The following is a 19,991-nucleotide window of genomic DNA, read 5'->3' as shown; positions in this document are numbered from 1 at the left end:
TTTAGGTAGATACATTCAATTGTGGGTTTGAGTATTTGCATCAGGGGGAACACCGCACGCACAGATTATGCAGGAATAGACGGCAGTGAGATTGTACCAGAAGAGTTATGCATCGCGCGTTCGATTCTACCGCTGTAGTGAACAAACTGCCACTAACCATTACCGCGTTAGCCACGTGGGGTTAGTTGTTTCGTCATATTAAGGTGTCCACTATTCTGCACTTGAGACAGTATTTAAAACTGACCAAGATTTCAGCCTATGTTTATTGTATACCAGTGTGGGCTACATCCAGCACTTTTTTTTTGCAGGTGAGAGGTTTATAGTATGCGCTACAGGTTCACAGGGGGATAACCATCTGCTGCTCTACCATTACAAGTATTCTCAAGGTGAGCTTGGTAGTGTTTGTGTGTGTACATCTGTATGAAGTTACATAGTGTCACATGGTTGAACATTTTTGACAGAAAATTTACCTATCCATGGTAATTTCTACCTCTAAGTATCTGCATATATCTGTACTAAATCCTTTTAAACTATGATCTTTGTATGAAATATTGGAAACTTGTACATATTTTTATGTGAGTGACCATCATTTACCTATTTTGAGCTTTTGGAATTACTTTAACAGTCAAATAATGGAGTTTGTGTGATTGTTTTAAAAGCAGTCACGTTGTTAGAATTTGACTTGCTATAAGATTAGACCTCAAGTTAGAAAAACAACTGCCACAATAGTGACAATCCTAATAGGTTTGGCTTCATTCATTGTTGAGGTGGTAATAAAAGTGAAATGATTGGTCTTTTATAGAGAGGTACGTAGCTCTTGCACTTAAGCAACAACAAATGCGCTAAAGTACATCCACACATGAACTTGTTGTTAATGTCACTTAGAGAAAATGGTATGCATAAAATGCTTTGACTTTAAAATCACCTGCTGGCAGAAAAGACCTCAAGCATTACAAATCTCACTTTTGATCGTTGATTTGCTATGCTCTCCCAAGCATATTTATTACAGGCTAATAGCCTGCAGTGGGCGAAGTCATCCAAGCCAACACGAGTTTAACCACTCCATTCCTTTTATAAGCCTGCCTAAAACAATTTGATTATGGGAGGCACTGTTTAGCATTGTAGCTATGTTTGCCAGGATGAACAGAGAAGTACAGAAGCAGAAAAATTCTGTTTAACGTAGCGGCCATCTGTTTTCTATAGTGTTTTAAGCATATTTCGTCGTCAAATAAACTGTAGATAGACTGATGGAAGACCTAGATGGGTAAGCTTCCTTGTAGAATGGTTATTTTGCGTTATCTGTAATGTGAGTGTAGTCCATACGTGAAACCGTGCCTGGTCTTTATATTGCTGTTGTGCCACAAATACCTAATAAGCCAACAACTTGTGACAAGTTGTTGCCATCATAATCACTCAAGCCGTGTCTTCAAACTTTTATTAATACGCCTTGTTCTTCACCACGTCACGTGAAATGCAGCAACTGGTCAGTTTTCTTGTCGAAACAATGATCTTCACGTCTTCAGGAAGCAGTGATAAGGTGCTGGCTTCGGTTTCTCTTCAGCTATGTTCAGTCTTCCACACTCATGTTAAGATTGTGTGACGATTTTAAAACGACATCTAATCCAATTCCATTATGACTCCACCTACGTATATGCCCATATAAAACGCTTTAGTTGGTTAGAGACCACGTCGTCAGATCTTCATGTTTTAAAACCTTGGCTTTGCCTCGGTTCTTAAAATCAATGAAGATCCTCGTGCAACCTACACATAAAATAAAATGGTGGTTGAGGGATGCAGATGTTCTAATTTTAAGTATTGATCAGATGTCCTCACCATTTGAAGTAGGTTTGGTGTACGTCTAAGAACACCATAGGAGGAGGACTACATTCCTAGAAATAAATTGGTTGTTGTGGAAGTGGTTTGGTGGCCTCTAACCTGGAGTGGATGATGGGGATCTTTAGGTTAGTTAGCGCCCTGAGGTGCCGTTTGCCTGCCTCTATTGGGGAAATGGGGTGGTTGGGGGAGGGTTGCTCCTCGGTGGAATGATGGGGAATTTCCTCCATCTTGGGATTGGTGGTGGGAAGTGTATCTATGTCCATAAACAGATTGTCAAGGATCAAGTCATCGATTTCTTCGTATAGAGTTGTGCCACTTGGGAATGGAAAAATTGAATTAGTTGTGTGTGCGCATGTGGATGTGTGTGTGCGTGCGTGCGTGCGTGTGTGTGCGTGTGGATGCGTGCATGCATGCATGGGTGAACAGTACATGCGTTTATGATGTGTGTTATTTATTTCAAGAGCATCGTCGATATGAAGCAGACTTGGAGCGAACTTTCAAGAAATTCACCACCAAACCAGTCACACAGGTCGCCCTTGTTACAGAGTACAATCTGCTGTTTATGTTAGCTGGTATGTTCATAGTATACATGTATGCTCTACACATGTGTACACACGCAGACAGGTACGCACAGTCATGCAGACAAGTACGCACAGTCACGCACACACACACACACACACACACACACACACACACACACACACACACACACACACACACACACACACACACACACACACACACACACACACACACACACACACACACATGCAAACATGCTCACAATTGTACATACTCACACATTTTAAGGGATTAATGGGATGCATTGTTAGTGCCTTTTGTACACCAAGAGGAAGTTTTGTAGGTTTCTTATCAGTGCACGACCACTTATAGAGTAATGTACCACACTAAACACAGGCACAAAAGAAACCATAAAAATTTTCCTTGGCCTTCTGCAGAAGTTACATCTCTCAGATTGTAGATTATGTGTGTATGTAGACATACTAGTTCATCCTCAATGTGTCTGACCTTGTACACAGATGGAGAGATTCTAGTTGTGAATTTGGAATACTTTCAAGTGACAGAACGTATTCCTAAGACTAAAGGTGTGATCTGTTTTGCTGTTGACTGGCAGACACTGCACAGTGGAGCACAAGGAGCCTACCTGCGTATTTGTGTGGCTGCCAAACGGAAGCTTCTCTTCTTTGTTCTAAAAGATAAATATTTTGTTACTCTCCAGGTGTGTGCGTGTGCGTGCGTGCGTGTGTAGTGTGTACTCATGTGTGTAGTGTGTACGCGTGTGTGTGTGTGTGTGTTACATATGTGGGTGTACATATGTGGGTGTGCGTATGTGGGTGTGTTGCGCATAGCATGTATGTGTGTGAGTGCGTGCATGCATGCATGTGTGTTGTGTATCAAGTGCATTTATTTAAATTTGTTGTCACTATCCTCCTACACCACAGCCGGAGCTTAGTTTTCCCCATACTCCAGTGAACATTGCATGGAATGCTAATGGACTGATAGCTTGTATGAAGAAGGATCAGTTATTCTACTATCGTGTGTCGGTGAGTAAATAGCAATACTGCGTTTAGCAGCTATGGATGTATTAAACTGTTTTTGTTGGTTGTATGTCTGTAACCTTCCTTTGTATTGTCTACTTAAAGTGTTTCAGTTGTGACTTAAAGGGTGAAGCTTGTATTTAATGTATGTATTTTACCTGTACAAGTACACATACATCTAGTGTACACATATGACTGTTGAGTGGTCACTGACATAATGTACTACATCACAGCTTGATGGACAAGTTAAAGAATTGTTTCCCATTGGTCAGAGCCGCACAGAGCCCGAGATGTTACCACTAATGGAAGACAAGATACTGGTTCTCAAAGATGAAGTGCAGGTATGTAGCTCATTCATGATGCTCTGCTTATCCATATTAAAGTTGGGCTTAAGGGTTCAAAACCCCCTACAATGTTGGTGTATGTTTTTTTTTGGAGGGGGAGGGGTATTTTTTTGTCTTATTTACAATGTTGGTACTAAAGAAAGTCTTTGCTACAAAAACACTACATAGTTCACAACACCAACAGAAAAATTAACATTAAGGTAAGCTAACACTGTCAGATGGCATACATGTTGTATACAGAGATTTTTCAGCACAGTAAAGCCTCTTTTAACAACTTGTAAGGAAACCGCCATGATAAAGATGGTCCTATTCCTTATAGTTATTTTCCCTCTGAAAAGATGAAAATTATAGAAGTTTTGTTCTGCTACGTATTGGAGTGTGTTTATGTCTTTGACTGTCCCATTATGTAGTAACTGTTGCTGTACATTTCACTCATAACAGATAATACTTGATGAGCATGCTCGACCAACACAGTCCCATGTTACCAACTGGAGTGAGCCACCCAATGGAATTGGTGAGCAGTTGTGTTCTGCTGTGATGTGTTGTACAGTAACTGTCTGTTTTGGGGCTCACTGTTGATGCCTTTCGGGTTTGTTCCGCCAGCCATCCCTCCATTAATTGTGCTTTGCTGCGTGGTTGCAGGGGAAAAGCTATAAATTTTCTTAATACTTACATTTTCAAGGAGCAGCAGTACATGAGTATTACAAATTTATAATGGCTGGTGTTTACAATGGCAATTCACTTTATAACATGGGAAGAGAACAGCCCTCCAAGTAGGCTGTTTGCTTTAGACGTGCACTAAACCATCATGTAAATTGATCGGTTTTCCACTCCTAACAATTTTTTGCCAGAAATGTTTTCAACTCTGTTCCTCATGTGTGTTGAATGAGAATTAGTTTACATTTTGTAATGTTGTTTCTAGTCTTGAGTCGCCCATTTCTGATTGCATTACTACCAAAGTAAGTATATTCTGTGTTGTATGTATGAGTGAATGATACTTTTCTTAATTTTGATATTATGGTTAACTACAACTCAATGGGAGTACTTTAAGAGGGTGTACTACAGTGAATTTAGTGAAACCTCACTAATAAGAGGGCCACCATGGGACCAAAAAAATATGACCTTAATAATGAGGTGACTTCATGAATGAACCTTAGCTGTGCTTGGGACCTACTAGAGTTGGCCACCATAGCTTTTAAGTGAGGTTCCACTGTATAATGATTTCTGTTGTTTCTTCCAAGTGTTACATGTATGGAAGCTATTCATAATACGTGATACTGCTTTTTAGATGTGTAGAAGTTCGGGCACTAGATCACAAGTTATTACTCCAGTCTATACCGGATGTGAAGGAGACCAAATACCATGCCTGTGGGAAGTATGTCACCGTTACTATGTCACTGTTGCTATGTAGTACAATTTGCATGCAACACCGTACAATTGGTGTTTACAAATTTTGTGGTGTATATGTAGATATGTGCACACAGATTTGTTTTAGCTTATGATCCAGATTACATAATATCTGTAAAACCTACACATCCGCCATATTGGTGTACATGGTTACCACTGTGAGTGAAGTGAAATTAGCTTCCAGTTTTAATGTACATATGACATCGAAGCTGTCTTCATATACTGAAGAAGGAGCCAAAGACTCAGTGTACATTATATAGAAAATTTTTCATGGGTTTGACTCTTTTACCAAGCATGACAAAGGGGAGAGTTCTGTCTTTGGAAAACTGTGATCTTGAATTGTACCTATTCTATAGACAAGCTTTATTTGTACAGTGCAATTTTAAGCTACAACCAGTTTATGTGGTAAGATCAAAGAATCAAACACAAAGAGAATAGATGAAAACTTGTTTACTCTTTGAAAGCTTGAACAAGGGCAAGTGAAACTTGCACACAGTAATCATACTAATGGATCATTCCTTGTTTTAAAGGTTTACCAGTTAAAGACATTAACTGTACCTCTGCTTGTGAAACAAAAAGAACGCTGGACAAGCAAATAAAATCATATTGATTCAGAATAGCCACAGGCCGTACCAGATATGATATGTACTTGTAACTGGTGAAAAGTCCAAGTAAGTCAACCAAGGCAGAGGTATCCCAAAATTTGAGTGTTGCTGGCACATTTCCAGGTATTTTGACTAAACAGTTTGTACCAATAAAGATTTTCCATAGTCTTTAACATCACTGAAAATCTTGAAGTGTGTTGAAATGCACTAACAGGAGTGTGATGTGGGGACTCAGCTCACTCTGTATTTATACCATAACATGAAATTACTATGTTCCTAGTAGCTGCTTTGGCTTGTTCTGTCATTTTGTCAGTAAGAATGAAGACCTTATGAGCAAGGCCACAAATTGGTGTTTTCTGTCAAGCTTGAGATAACCTACAAAAGTGAACGTAGGTTTTCTGTGTAAGAGTGTGGTTTCTTTATTAACACTGAGTGGCCATATGTGTTGGTACGTCCCCAAATGGGATCATTAACTCTGCCTGTTGTGTTTGCAATGCAGCAAAATCTCAACGGGACCCTCTCGAACTTCTCTGAATTTCTACTTCTATCTTATCCCTGCCAGCTTGGAATATAGCATCAACTTCTAAAATATGTCCATCTTCAAAAAATGTGACAGAGTTTCTTTCACTAAAACAGCTACTTGGAACACTTCCCCAACCACAAATACCTCTGTGAATTGTCATACAATTGTACTTCTTCCCTTATTCTGTACTTCTTCCCTTATTCTGTACTTCTTCCCTTATTCTGTACTTCTTCCCTTATTCTGTACTTCTTCCCGTATTCTTTGCTGTGTAACTTTTGCTCTACCTTTCGTTGGTCATCTTTCCTTGTACTCTTTCATACCTTGCCAAATAAGGTCATTTGTTTTTCAGCTTGAAATTCCCCAGGTTGTTATATTGATTTTGATAACTGGCTCTGTTCCTTAAGATGAGCTCTAAATCCTGTTTGCATTTGTGCTTACCAACACACCTTGTCACGGTCTGGCTGCTTAGAGCAACCACCAACAACACAAATATTACCACTGTTGCCACACATATGGCAGTAGTGTGAGTTTTTACCGAGTTTACATATCTAGATCAAGTGCTAAAGCAACTCTTCATATATGAATGTGTGGATCCTTGTATGTTTTTGCTGCAGGCATATTTTTGTGGCCAACAGTCACAATGTGTTCAAGCTCAATCCAGTCCCTTATGATGTACAAGTACAACACTTAGTACAACAATGCCACTATGACCTCGCCATGCAAATTTGTGTAAGTGATATTGTCAACCGGTGTATGTATTGTAGGGTGCACTTTAATGTATGTGTGTATTTGTATGTAGATGTTAATGATAGAATAGTTGTTCAGCCTTACAACATTTGTGAATGGTAGATTTTGTCATGTTTTGTGTCAGCAAACTCAGTGTTGGTATCAGTTTATCCCACAGAGTGGTGAAATTGTTGAAGCTCAGGTATGTTCTTTATACGTACAGTGAAACCTCACTCAGCAGTTACCTCTTTAATGAGACCACCTGATCACCTTTAGTAGGTCCCAAATTGCTAACATGTACTGTATATTAGGGATCATGGAGGTTTGCCACCAAAATCCAGCTTTACAATACCATCCTGGTGCCTTGGCAGTATTGGTTAGGTATAACCAAGCCCAAAAATTCCTTCAGTACAGCCCTAAATGCTTCCAATAGGTAGCTACAAAAAAAATTTATTTATTTATTCAATGGAATTTTCTAATGACTGACTAACTGCCTGCCTTGATGCCTTCAGACAAGCGTAACTCAATAATGGCTAAGTCTACGGGCTTGATTTTTTCACTGTTCGGCATCACTTTGTATCTTTTGGTATACCACAGCACATGCACACATCATGGACTTACCTTTGTCTTCCTTTGTGTCCCATTTCTTTTTGCTGACAGTCCAAAGTGTCGATTCGCATTAGCGTGATGCATGGCTTCCCACGGGAATTGTCTGTATTATCTGTGGTGACTGGATTGATTGCAGAGGCATCTTTGTTTGTAGTCAATAATTGATAGCTTGGGCATGTATTCAGACAAAAACATTAACTCTGGCACCATCTTTTCTTTTGATGCAGTATGTGTGGGTTCACCAGTTATAGTAATGTTACAATAAGTAAATAAACAAATACAAAGTAAAATTAGTTCGATTAGGGATCATAGAAAAAAAGTAGGGAGTATAGCCTGAATTGGGGATTAAATGTTCACTAGTATATCTGCAGGTGTAGGCGACCTCCCTTGTTTCCTTGTTTTTTTTCTATGATCCCTAATCAAACTTAAAATTCCTAATTTTTGTCATTATTAAGGCCACTTTACTATTGGGACGTGTTTTTGGTCCCCTTTTAGTGAGATATCACTGTACATGCTACATCTAATGACCAGAGCTTAAAATATCATTTCTGGTGGACAAAGGCCTAATGCTTTGCTGAGTGTTAGGCTATTTCAAAAGTTACAGTGATGATCGATGTAGTCATATGCCATAACACGTGTTTGTAGTAGTATTACGAGTTTGCCAACTGCATGATACCTTGTTCTTTAATTTTTAACATGCCTACATGTGATCTGAAGGAAATTGCCTGCTGTTTTATTTGACCTTTGTGTTGTTACTATAGGAACTAGTTGATGAGAGTCCAGAGGACAACAAGTACAGGATGAAAGAGATCCGACGACTGTATGCCTTCAACCTGTTTGCCCAGCACAACTTTGAGAAGTCACTGGAAATTTACACCAAAATAGATGCAGGTGAGCAGCATGGTGTTTGCACTGTAACTACCTTTGGTTATGTAATTCAGTAAACCCTCATTTATCCGTACCCTCATTGGAAATGATTGTTCCATTAGAGTATTTTTATAGTAGTACAGGTGTATGTTCTATTAGAGTATTTCAACAGAGTTCTGTAGATGTATGGGCTTTCAGTTATCCAACCAATTCACTTATCTGAACACTTACCATTGAGACTCAGATAACCGAGAGTCCAGGTCCACTGTATTAGTGGTTATTAAATTGAGTATGTTTTCAAGAGAGCTATGTTAATGCATTAAACATATGTTCTTTCAGAGTACTCGTCCACAACTTGTGTGCTTTGTTTTCAGTTCTTTTGTGGAAAGAAAAGCTTTTCTTTACTGTCCCTTTATGTAAATATCAATTTTGTGTATTGTGTGCAATTATTTTTTTATAATAATTTGGTTGTTATATTGTACAGATCCGGTGGAGGTGATTGGTCTCTACAAGGGCCTGTTACCTAGTGAATTTCAGAGCTCACTGAGTAATCTACATCCAACAGAACCCCCACCACTTGAAGGGGAGGCATTAACTAGAGCTACAAAATGTCTCATTGATTTCCTCAATCAGGTACAATGTTATTTTGTATGAATTAAAGAATGAATAAAGGACTGAATGTTGGTATATGATATAAGAGGCTTATACAGCTACTACTTGTAGTATTTAGTGAACTAATGTAACTCTAGTACACTGTGATATGCTGCATGTGCACTAGAGATGAAATCGATATAGGCTCAGATACATCTTGTAGAACAACTCGCACTGTTAATCATATTGTACAATACTGCAGGATAGTCTACTCTTCCTACTGTGCAGCCACTGTTCACATATGGTGACTTGCCTTTAGCAAGTAATTAAATGTGGCGTGTTCAGTGGCTTTGTCAGAATAGTGTACATCTCCAAAATGAGTTTCAGGTTTCACTTTAGCAGCAAACCATTATATTTATTTGACTGAGTTGTTTATAGTAAGGATTTGTCCAAATACTTACCTTCTACGATTGGTGGGTTCTGTTAGGAGAATCTAGTGTAAAGGTGCTTAGTAAGAACTGATTTAACTCTGCAATTCAGGAAGAATATATTAAGACCATTACGTATACGTAGTCAGGAGACTCTTATGTTGTTTTCTGTGACAATCAAGATTTGATGAAACCTATGATGACCAGCAAACAAGACATTGAAGTGAAATGGTCAGGTATGGTCATTCCAACAATAAAACAATAGCTACATTTCTAGGAGAAACAGCTGAAAATTCAAACCTGTTTAGCGAATAAATTTAATACCGGTATAACCATCATGGCATCAATACCTGATATAACCCTGCATCAAATTGCATACTGATTTATGTCTCACTGTGTATGTGTGGCACATGACGTGTGTGATTCATACTGATGTCTTCACAGGTTAGATTCTCCAAAGGTGAAGATTCTATGCCATCTGGTAAGAATTATACATGTTAGATGCATATTTGAAAATGTCTGGAATAGCACATATACTTGGGTACACTGTCCCTTGTTCTGACATTTTCTTAAAGTCTGAAATTTGATGTAAGTAGTGCTTGAATACATTATTTACCTAGCACCACACAGCAGTGTAACAAAGACTGCTGCAATAAGGTAATTGTAGAGCTACAATGCTCAACAATGTATGCCTTATCTCAGTGTAGTATGTTCTTTAAGATCAAGATACTCTAACAGAGTAGTCAGTCGGTCTGATAAAACTGTCACATATGTGTAAAAATAAAACTCTGCAAGGCCACTGTATCTCAAAGGTTCTAAAATTTAAAATTTACATAAGGTATGTTTCAACTTTCCCATAATGACGTCCACACAGGTACACTGTACAGTCTTGTTGTGTACGTCAAACTCAATCTTTCATTGCCACCCACCTCTTTAGCCACTGCCTCTGTGTGTCTGTGTGTGTGTGTGTGTGTGTGTGTGTGTGTGTGTGTGTGTGTGTGTGTGTGTGTGTGTGTGTGTGTGTGTGTGTGTGTGTGTGTGTGTGTGTGTGTGTGTAGATGCTGTATTTAAATGAAGGATAACATTTTTTAGAGGAAATCAGAGCACAATTGATTGATACTACACTACTGAAATGTTATGTCAAAGTGAGTACCAGTGTGTGACTGTTACTATGGTTACTATGGGTATTGTAAATGTTCTCCACTAACAGATTAGTTCTCCACTTATCAGTTCTTTCATACGATTACGTGGCAACACGATGCACTTAGCAGAGAGTGAGCGAGTCTTAACTAAACATGAGCGATATATTGAATTAGTGGAGTTGTACAATGTGAAGGGGAATCATGATAAAGGTGTGTGTATGTTTGTCTGTGTGTGTGTGTGTTTGTCTGTGTGTGTGTGTCTGTCTGTCTGTGTGCATGCATTTCTGTCTATGTGTGCATGCATGTGTGTTTGTGTGGTATGTATAGGACGCATTCATGTGTCCAGTGATTTGTCTACTACTTATATTTGCGCCATACAATATGCATGGTAATATTATCACATTTATAACTGAAGTGAATTACTTGCATAATTTCTTAGCTCTCAAGCTACTGTCAGATCGCAGCCAAGACATGTACAGTCCTTTAGCCGGCACTGAACACATCATCAACTACTTGCAGGGATTAGGTATTGTGTACTGTGTAGTATCTGATTGTGTATACATTATTGCCACCTGCATGTGTAGTGTTCTGTTGTGTTCTTATGCAAAGTGAAATGTGAGTAGCCCAGAGACACACTTGTATATTAATCTTGCTCACATACTTTTCATCCCTGTTACTAAATATTACTTGTACGTATTTACAACAACATGGGAAATGTTGACTACCATTATACAGCACAGGAAATGTCTCTTGCCTGTAGATGGCTTCAACTAAAGATGGCCTGCTATGGTAGTGAATTTGGAACATTTTCTTCGCTAAAAATGACCTGCCATCATTGAAATCTTATAGATGAGAATCTAGTTTGTCTGGCCTACTACATGTGTCACTTAGAATTGTGGCTGTATACAGTTTGTGTCACTTTTCGTACCATCTTGTTACAGGTCCATCAGGGTTACAGCTAATATTTGAATATTCCACCTGGGTATTCAAAAAGGTTGAGAAACCAACAGATGCACTCAGGGTAAGCTGTTATATCCTTTGTTATTGTTAGTTAGGCTGCTTTCTAACCAGAATGCAAATATATACCAGTCCTAAAATGTATTTTTGTTGGTGTTGCTGAAATGGTTAGTAATCTGGCTAGCCACCAAGAAGTATTGATTCTTAAATCCTGGTGTGTGGGGATGTCAAAGTGCCGCACTATATAACTACCATACTGCTAGAGTTGGTGGCTCTGCTACTGTGCGATAAATTAGTTATCATCCAGTGATAACTAACTTATCACCCTGTGGCTGAGCCACTTGTTCATGACACAATAGCAACCACAAGTGGTTTAGTACCAATGGATAAAAATGCATACTCTACTAATGGTTGAACACAGTGACATGTAGTGGACAAAGTAGCATAGCAGAGTTATCAACACCATACTCTTCACCATCTCATAATTACTGGCACTGGAGCTTGCACAATGTCCTCTGTCCACTTTTAACCTCTCAACTTCATTGCTATAACTTTCCACAGATCTTCCAGTGGGAGTATTACAAGCAGCTTTCTTTTGTACATCAGATACCTTTTCATAGTGGCGTAGTGCCTTGATGGAGCAATGGCAATGGCCAATGGATTCTTTCTGTTTAAAAAAGTTTACTGGATCCATTTGTTTTCCTCTTGTGTATCGAAGAAGGCCACAAAACAATTGGTACAATGTCTTGGGTGGATATTCTGTGCCATCAGCCCGTCCCACTTCACTTGCAAAATGCTGTGAACAGTCACAAACAATCTCAGTGCAGAGCTTATGATAAGAATTCTCTGTTGTCCTGCCACAATGTCCTGACAAACCAAAATCGGCCGGACAATTGCCAAAATTGACTGGACATGAGATGAATACCCAACATGTCTACTGTAACATAGCAAATAAACATTATAGTGGTAAGACATCACATGCCTTACTGCAGCTGTTATGTGGTTAAAGTACACCAGAGGGTTGGCAATGGTACATTTATGGTCACTCCCTTGGGTTGTAAGAATGTATACTATCTCCTGGCAACCAAGTGAATGTTATTGTTGATAGCATGCCAGCTCAGCCCTTAGGCTCCTTCTTTATGCTTTGATGGGACACTGTGTCCGGACAAATTGCATTATGGTCAGACATCTATGCAATTTGACCGGATTTTGTCCGGTGTCCGGACGTTATCATAAGCTCTGCAGTGTCATATTTCTTCTCACGGAGATCAGTCGGATATGCAACATCCGTACATTTTGTTACGCCGCTCAACCCACTGCTAGTAGACATGAACTGCCCATGAAGTATTGTGTGAAGTGCTTTTAGGAATACATCCTTTGGAAGATTTATCAACTTCTTAGTTGCTTACGGTAGTATTAGGTTGATGGCAACAATACTTTATTCTTCTTGTGTAATTGTAGCAACAACTTCTGTTTTTTTCGCCATTGGTTTTGTGCTATTGTCATCATTTACAGTTCTTACCGACTCAGAGGTCAGGTTGAGACCATCAGCTTCTTTGCTCTGTACCAACAGGCCTTGCAATCCCACTCTGGTAGCCCTAAGCAATATGGTGAGTTACCCGGGCACCGTCATTTCTCTATAGGCTTCTCATCCATGCAACTAAAAGGCTAGACAACTGTCATCTCGAACACTAAAACCTCACAAATGGAAAACCAGAACTCAGTTGCTTTCCGTAGACTCCCGCACACTAGGATGTAAAAATAGTTATATCCCATATACTCAGATGATATCATTGTTATTGCACTCATCCTTGGCTCCATGTAATAACAATGATATCACCCTCGTAACGGAATATAACTATAGCTTGTTAAAGAGCTACAAATTTATTGAGATTCCTTTTTTACTGTATTCAAATACTGACTGGTTATTTAAATTTCAGTGATAAAAGTTATTGTGGTTTGTCATCATGTGAACTCACATATGCAACACAGTGTACAGTTTGTATTTAGTCAGAGTAATTACTGTGATGTTATTTATATTGATTTAGATATTTACTGAAGACATGCAAGAAATAGAATCACTTCCTCGACAGAAAGTTTTAGAACACTTGAGGAAGAATGCGTTTGGACTAGTAGTTCCATATTTGGTATGCATAGTATCCTGTACAACATGACATCATCAACCCACTCCCTTACAGGAACATGTGGTACACCATTGGTCAGATCCTACTCCGGTATTTCATAATTTCTTGATAAAGAATTACAAGGACAAAGTTGAGAAGTTACTCAAACAATATCGCCAGACCATGGCTGGTTGGTAGTTGTCTGTCTATTCACCGTATTTGTACTGTAATATTGCTAGTATTTAAGTACTTTCTATGCTACGTAGAGAGTACTCAAATACAATTCAAGACTAAACTGGCAGGACTAGACTAACTGTTAAGGATAATTTTTATCTCTATACTCCATGTGAGGTTTTGCACAGTAATATAATAACAACATTGGAGTACTCATGAATACTAGCTAATTGTAGCCACACCTATGTGATGACTGTAATGCTCATATACACAAACACTACTGATACATACAACTCTTACTGTATTAGGGAAAGCACAGGTTAAGGCAGGACAGGAGCCAGGAGAGTTGGGTAAAGTCAGAAGAAAACTGCTAAAGTTTCTGGAGCGTTCACTACATTACATACCAGCTGAACTAATCAGCTCCTTCCCCAGTGATGGTATGATATACTACATATTGTGTTGTACCATGTGTTGGGGGAAGGGGGGGAGGGATACTGCTATTAACTAGTGCTTAACAACATACCACAGTTGATGTCATCTATTTCTTGACCACCGCAATTGTGTGAATTTTAAACACAGTCTTTTTATGGAGTATGATATTACGTACGTACAAAGTGTGGACTGCTGTAAATATACTGCAGTCAGCTTGTCAACACAATTCTTTCATTAGTGTAGATGTTTAAAGCTACTTTTGCGTGTGTGTCTAGAACTAGAGGTGTAGCATTTAAGCCATACCAATAGTTTAGTTGTAATGCACCAGATCAATATTGTATTATAAAATATCAACAAGTATTTCACTTAGACATGTTTGGTGTTAGCTAAACTTTTTACCTGGCCAACAATTTATAAGCTTAAGGATCCAGGTAGTCGCCTTCTCTATATTGTAACCCAACTTCAGTAGGGATGGTGAGCGTGAAGTTTCCTGTATTTGTACTAGTATTTTAAAAATTTAAAAATGAAGTAAGGATCTATGTAATAAAAATAGTGAAACAAGAGATGCATGATGGTATTACAGCATAGCTCAGTGGACAAGTGCCTACTTTGGCATTAAACAATATAATTGTTATAGCTAATGTGCCAAAGCAGGGACTTTCCCACTGAGTTATGCTGTAATACCATCATTCATCTCTTGTTTATTGCATAGATCCCTACTTCTTTTAAAATTCTTTTAAATACTAGTTTGTTTAGTTTTTTGTTGTAGCACAGCAGCTACAGTGTAACTCGTGACTGTTCTATTAGAATATCACACATGACTGTTGTATTAGAGTATCTTGAGTCGGTGAAGAGGTGTGCAGCTAGCTTGTGAACCTATCGTGAACAGGATCCCAGTCACGAAGTTGCAGATATCTAGCATAAATGAAGCGCTTCTGAAATCCTACTTTGAAATAATTCTGTGGTGTCTAAATATGCTGCTGAAAGAAAGTGGTGATACAGGCCTTGATATATGGTTTCGTTGGATGATGAAGAAGACAAGCAGCCTGATTGAAGATAAAAGAAAAGACCAGGTACAGAGGGCCTACACTCGTCGGAACCACATCCCACTGGTGAGTTGTTATTGTGGTATAAAATGGTGGCCATACACTGCTTCATTTGGCCTCTAGCCTTATGACTGTGGTCAGTCGGGCAGTGAAACTAAATTTGAGTTTTGGTAATTTTTAAATATATCCGGCCACCTGTAAGTGTTTTGTAATACATTATATGGACTGTACAAGCTTATGCCTTCTGTGTAACCTCTGTCTGTTGACATAAATTGATAATAAAATAAAATAAAGACTAGTACTATTCCGTAAAAGTGATTTTTGTCACGTAAGATGTCGTGGAATTTTGTGAAATTCTTGGGGCGATCCCTTCTTAAATGGTACTACCGTACCATTTGATACAACTAGTCTTCTGTGTATTTATGGCAAAATGACTTTGCATCATACTTGACTTTTTGAATAGATTTATTTGAAGAGCGTGCCTTGTTGCTGTGTCGTCTTGGTAGACATGAGGTTGCCCTGGCAATATATGCTCATGTGATGAAGGAACCTGAAATGGCTGAAGAGTTAGTACTATCATTACAGTGAAGCCTGGTCTAATTGGTCACTGGTAGTAGTGAAGAGATAAGGGATAAAAACTGTTTTAGAAAATATCAATCTTTTGTAGGTTATCAATGGCTTCCACATTGAAGATGTAGTGTAAATATGCCTGATTAAAATGGGTTTTGGTGTTGGAATTAGTTGAAAAATGGACTATAGGTAACCTTTCTAAGCTGGCCAGGTTATACGTTCGTCTACAAAGGGACCTACCTACCTACCTACATACCTTCCTACATACCTGCTTGATAAGGTTTGACCCAAAGGTGACCACATTAATAGCAGGTTTCACTGTACCAACCTAGACCTGCCTTTGTTAATGTACTGCACTCACAGGTACTGTAGGAAGAACTATGATTTGGACAAAGAAGATAGCAGAGAGGTTAACATAACTTAACACTGAATGTTAACAAAATTGTGTGTGTTATGTGTGTGTGTGTAATGTTGACAAAATTGTGTGTGTGTGTGTGTGTGTGCGTGCGTGCGTGCGTGCGTGCGTGGGTGTGTGGTTTGTGGGTGAGTGTGTGTGTGGGGGTGGGTGGGCATATGTAGTGTAGTTGTGTGCTTGTATGCATGAATGTGATGCACATGTGTATCAGCATAATAGCATATTCTTCGTACAAAGAATATACTATCTATGGTGTCCATAGTTAACACTTTGTCCATTTCAGGTATACCTGTCACTCATCAAGATGTACCTATCACCTCCTAATATGGATGATTATGGAATATCACTGCCTGGAGGTATCAAGCCAGAACCAAATGTCAATGCTGCCCTGAGGGTGTTAACTATACACCACGATCTTATTGATACTGTCAAGGTCACTACTGTAATGTCCATTTGTCTGTCTGTCGTGTTATAGTAAAAACTGGCAAAAATGGCAGCATTTCATATTTCATATCCAGCCACATATCCCAACTGACTAAACTTTCTACTCAACTTTTTTTTCAGTCTCCATATGAATAGCATCATTGGCCTGGGCTAAATTATTTTTGAGAATGAAGAGCAAAGCAATGAATGAACTAGCTGTTTTGAAAAATATTTGTGAATTTTTTTTGTTAGACCATAAAAATTTTCTACCACATGTATACCGCATGTATGGCTAGACAGGAAACAACTTTTCTTAAAGTATTTTAATAGCTTTATATGGTGTCTTTGTGTTCTGTGTAGGTATTGGATTTACTGCCAAAAAGCACTTCAATTAAAAATATTAAAAACTTTCTCACAATTGTTTGTCAAGAGAAACATGTCACCAGAAAACAGAATCATGTCCTGAGAAGTCTCTTCTTTGCCGAACACCTTCAGGTTAGTCTTCTGACTTGTATAAGGCAGCTACTAGTACAGGGTTTTTATAAGCATTTTAACGACCCAGAGCAAAATAGCACATTTTAAGACATCTACTGCTCCACCAGTAGTTTACCACTGGACCTATCACTTCAAGTTTGAAGTGTATTAGCTACAAAACTGAATACTGTTGAAGAAAATGGAGCAGAAGTCATGGGATGTGTGGGCCACTTTGTACTCACATTGAGCCAGTGGAAATAGGGTTGCATGAAGGTTTTTACCAAAATTACTATACATGGTATAGCATGCAGTTACCAGAACCCCTGGGGACCACCTGTGTGCAGTAAAGCTAATTTATCAATAGTACAACATTGGCTTTTGGCTAATTGAAATTCCAGATAACTGAAGTTCCACTGTATAGGAAAAAAAATGTATGTGTGTATGTAATGTATGTATGTATGTATATGTCAAAAAATATATGTGCCTAATTTCTTGGAACTATATATGTAGTTCAATTATAATGATGACTGGCAGGTCCAGCAGCAGAGAATTGTTACTGAGAGACCTCGCTGCTTAGTAACAGAGGACAGTTTGTGTTCGATATGTAACAAGAGATTTACAGAGACCAGGTTGGTACTGGACTTGTATACATCACATGTAATTCTGTGTTTCCTTCAAGTGCTATAGCAAGATATCCATCTGGGGAAGTAGCTCATTATTTTTGCTGGAAGGCAAAGGAAGACAGAGGACAGAAGAAAGAGGACACGTTTTCAGACCAACTATGATGTTTCTTGTACAATTGTTTTTGTTGTGTGGTGAATTTACAAATGGACAATTTTAAAATAAGTCTTCATCAGTGTAGTAACAAATAATGTCTTCATGACTAGTCCATTGTTTTCTTTTGTGTGTGTGTGTGTATACATGCAACTCTAAGTATATTGTCTTATCAAATTTTACCAGTTTGGAATGCTTTCAGTGTTCAGTTGTGGTATTATACCTGTGAATAAATGTTTTCCAGTGAAGAATTTTCTTTTGTCTTGAATCCCATTACCACCACAGTATTTTAGTAACAAATTTAGTGCTATAAATGACACAACAATAATCACAAAAGCTACCATGCTTGCTACATAGATAATTGCACTATGGCTATACAGCCTAACAGTATCTGTGCAGCTGCTTATCTAAAGCACATACAGTTCAATTTTTTCAACACCAATATCTTCACTATTATGGTTTTCATTTTTACACATACGAATTTCCAAATCCTCAGCTACACACACTGGTAGTTTCCTATAGAACCACGGCATCCCAATTTGAGCACAACATCCATTACCAGTACCACAACCAGTACTGTTCCAAAGGGTCTGATAGGTAGTATGGGTATCTTCATATGTTCCCACATCTCCAGTAGTAGTGATTCCCTACAAAAGCAGGTGGAGGGGGACCAGGATAAGTGGCACATGGACAGTTATAACAGTCATCACTTAAACCAACAGCATAGGTCCACACATGTTTACGTGGTGATCCTAAAGTGATGGAAATACCATCGACATATGCACCATCAATGGATTGTAATTGTGATTGGTATGCATCGGGTGCCCCTTTTTGATAAGCTTTAGCTTGTCCACAAACATGTTGATATTCAACTCCCTGCACATCAAATTAAATTGTGCAGGAGAACATTCAGCGATGCTACCTGTACAAAGTTTCTTGGGAGTGGTGGCATTTTGCCATATTCTTGGACAACTATCATCTCGATTCATGTCTACATCAACAACTTGCAATTGCATCCATCCTCCTTCAACACCACCACACTTTAGCTTCATGTTACAAGTGACCTCAAACAATCCTTCACTAGTCTTTATCCAGAATTTGCACACTTTCACCCTACTAGTAGGATTATGCTGATATATCTCATTACAAGAAACACCAGGATTGGCTCATACCAAGTGTCTCATCCCCATAAGCTAAACCAGTAGCAATAAATACTAGCAGAAGTGAGTACTTCATCATGATCCTATCCATGTAGTTGGAACTGTATATCTGATCATGAAATGTCACTCCAATTTATAGTTGTGCATGTCAGTGGCGGATCCCACTTTCATCTCTTTCAAAAAAAAAAAAAAAAATTGCATCATACAATATCGAGATACTCTAATAGAGCAGTCAACCACTCTAATAAAGCAGTCACAGTGTTCATGAGGCAGTGTGACTTAACTATGAAGCTATGAATAAGGATCTTTAAATATATACATTTGGTAAAGGACAGCCATTATTGCTGTGACCTTTTTTTTTGCTCTTCAACTTTTCAGCAAAGTGCACCCCCCCTTCTAAACTCTGGATCAGCCCCTGCATGTCATTTGCTTACTAACGTGACATCACATTTAACAGACGATGATTGTGGTTCATCAATTGTCTATAGCATAATTGGGAGATTACACTACTATGAATACTATGTTCAAGACCATTAACTTCCTATATTTCTGCTGAAAGGTAGTCAACTATGTAGCTACTGTATAAACATGGCAATTAGATCAATTCTATAATATTATATAGTATTTTGACTGTAATAGTGCTTCATATTGTGGCAGTCTTATATAGCTAAGTGGTCATTACCAAAGAAATGTTATATTAAACTATTACCAGAAACAATTTAGGATGGGACTGCTGTGCGATGGAGTCCTCTGCATAACTGCATTACAAAGTAAATGTTCAGTTTGGTACACACAAATATAGTATA

The 19,991-nt window shown here is 38.5% G+C and overlaps 1 protein-coding gene across 1 annotated transcript; it reads left to right on the top strand.

Annotated features, from left to right (window-relative positions):
* Nucleotides 1-9: 9 nt before the first annotated feature.
* Nucleotides 10-18,097, top strand: LOC136242083 (vam6/Vps39-like protein). Its single transcript, XM_066033467.1, has 26 exons — nucleotides 10-180; nucleotides 309-386; nucleotides 2,298-2,408; nucleotides 2,877-3,076; nucleotides 3,300-3,401; nucleotides 3,629-3,736; nucleotides 4,181-4,253; nucleotides 4,662-4,698; nucleotides 5,028-5,114; nucleotides 6,889-7,003; nucleotides 8,371-8,500; nucleotides 8,961-9,109; nucleotides 9,940-9,976; nucleotides 10,588-10,640; nucleotides 10,706-10,847; nucleotides 11,077-11,163; nucleotides 11,579-11,658; nucleotides 13,643-13,741; nucleotides 13,793-13,907; nucleotides 14,200-14,328; nucleotides 15,833-15,935; nucleotides 16,303-16,348; nucleotides 16,638-16,787; nucleotides 17,138-17,272; nucleotides 17,786-17,880; nucleotides 17,931-18,097. Exons 1-26 carry the CDS (start codon nucleotides 108-110, stop codon nucleotides 18,034-18,036), a joined length of 2,640 nt encoding a protein of 879 aa, XP_065889539.1. The 5' UTR covers nucleotides 10-107; the 3' UTR covers nucleotides 18,037-18,097.
* Nucleotides 18,098-19,991: the final 1,894 nt, after the last annotated feature.

The sequence above is a fragment of the Dysidea avara genome, chromosome 13, assembly GCF_963678975.1.
Source record: "Dysidea avara chromosome 13, odDysAvar1.4, whole genome shotgun sequence".
Lineage (NCBI taxonomy): Eukaryota > Metazoa > Porifera > Demospongiae > Dictyoceratida > Dysideidae > Dysidea > Dysidea avara.
This window is presented reverse-complemented; position numbering and strand designations above follow the sequence as displayed.

Coding starts and splice junctions, on each gene's coding strand:
- LOC136242083 (XM_066033467.1), top strand. CDS start 108: ATGCATCGCGCGTTCGATTCTACCGCTGTAGTGAACAAACTGCCACTA. Junction 3,077..3,299: donor AATATTTTGTTACTCTCCAG/GTGTGTGCGTGT, acceptor CCTACACCACAG/CCGGAGCTTAGTTTTCCCCA. Junction 5,115..6,888: donor AAATACCATGCCTGTGGGAA/GTATGTCACCGT, acceptor TTTTTGCTGCAG/GCATATTTTTGTGGCCAACA.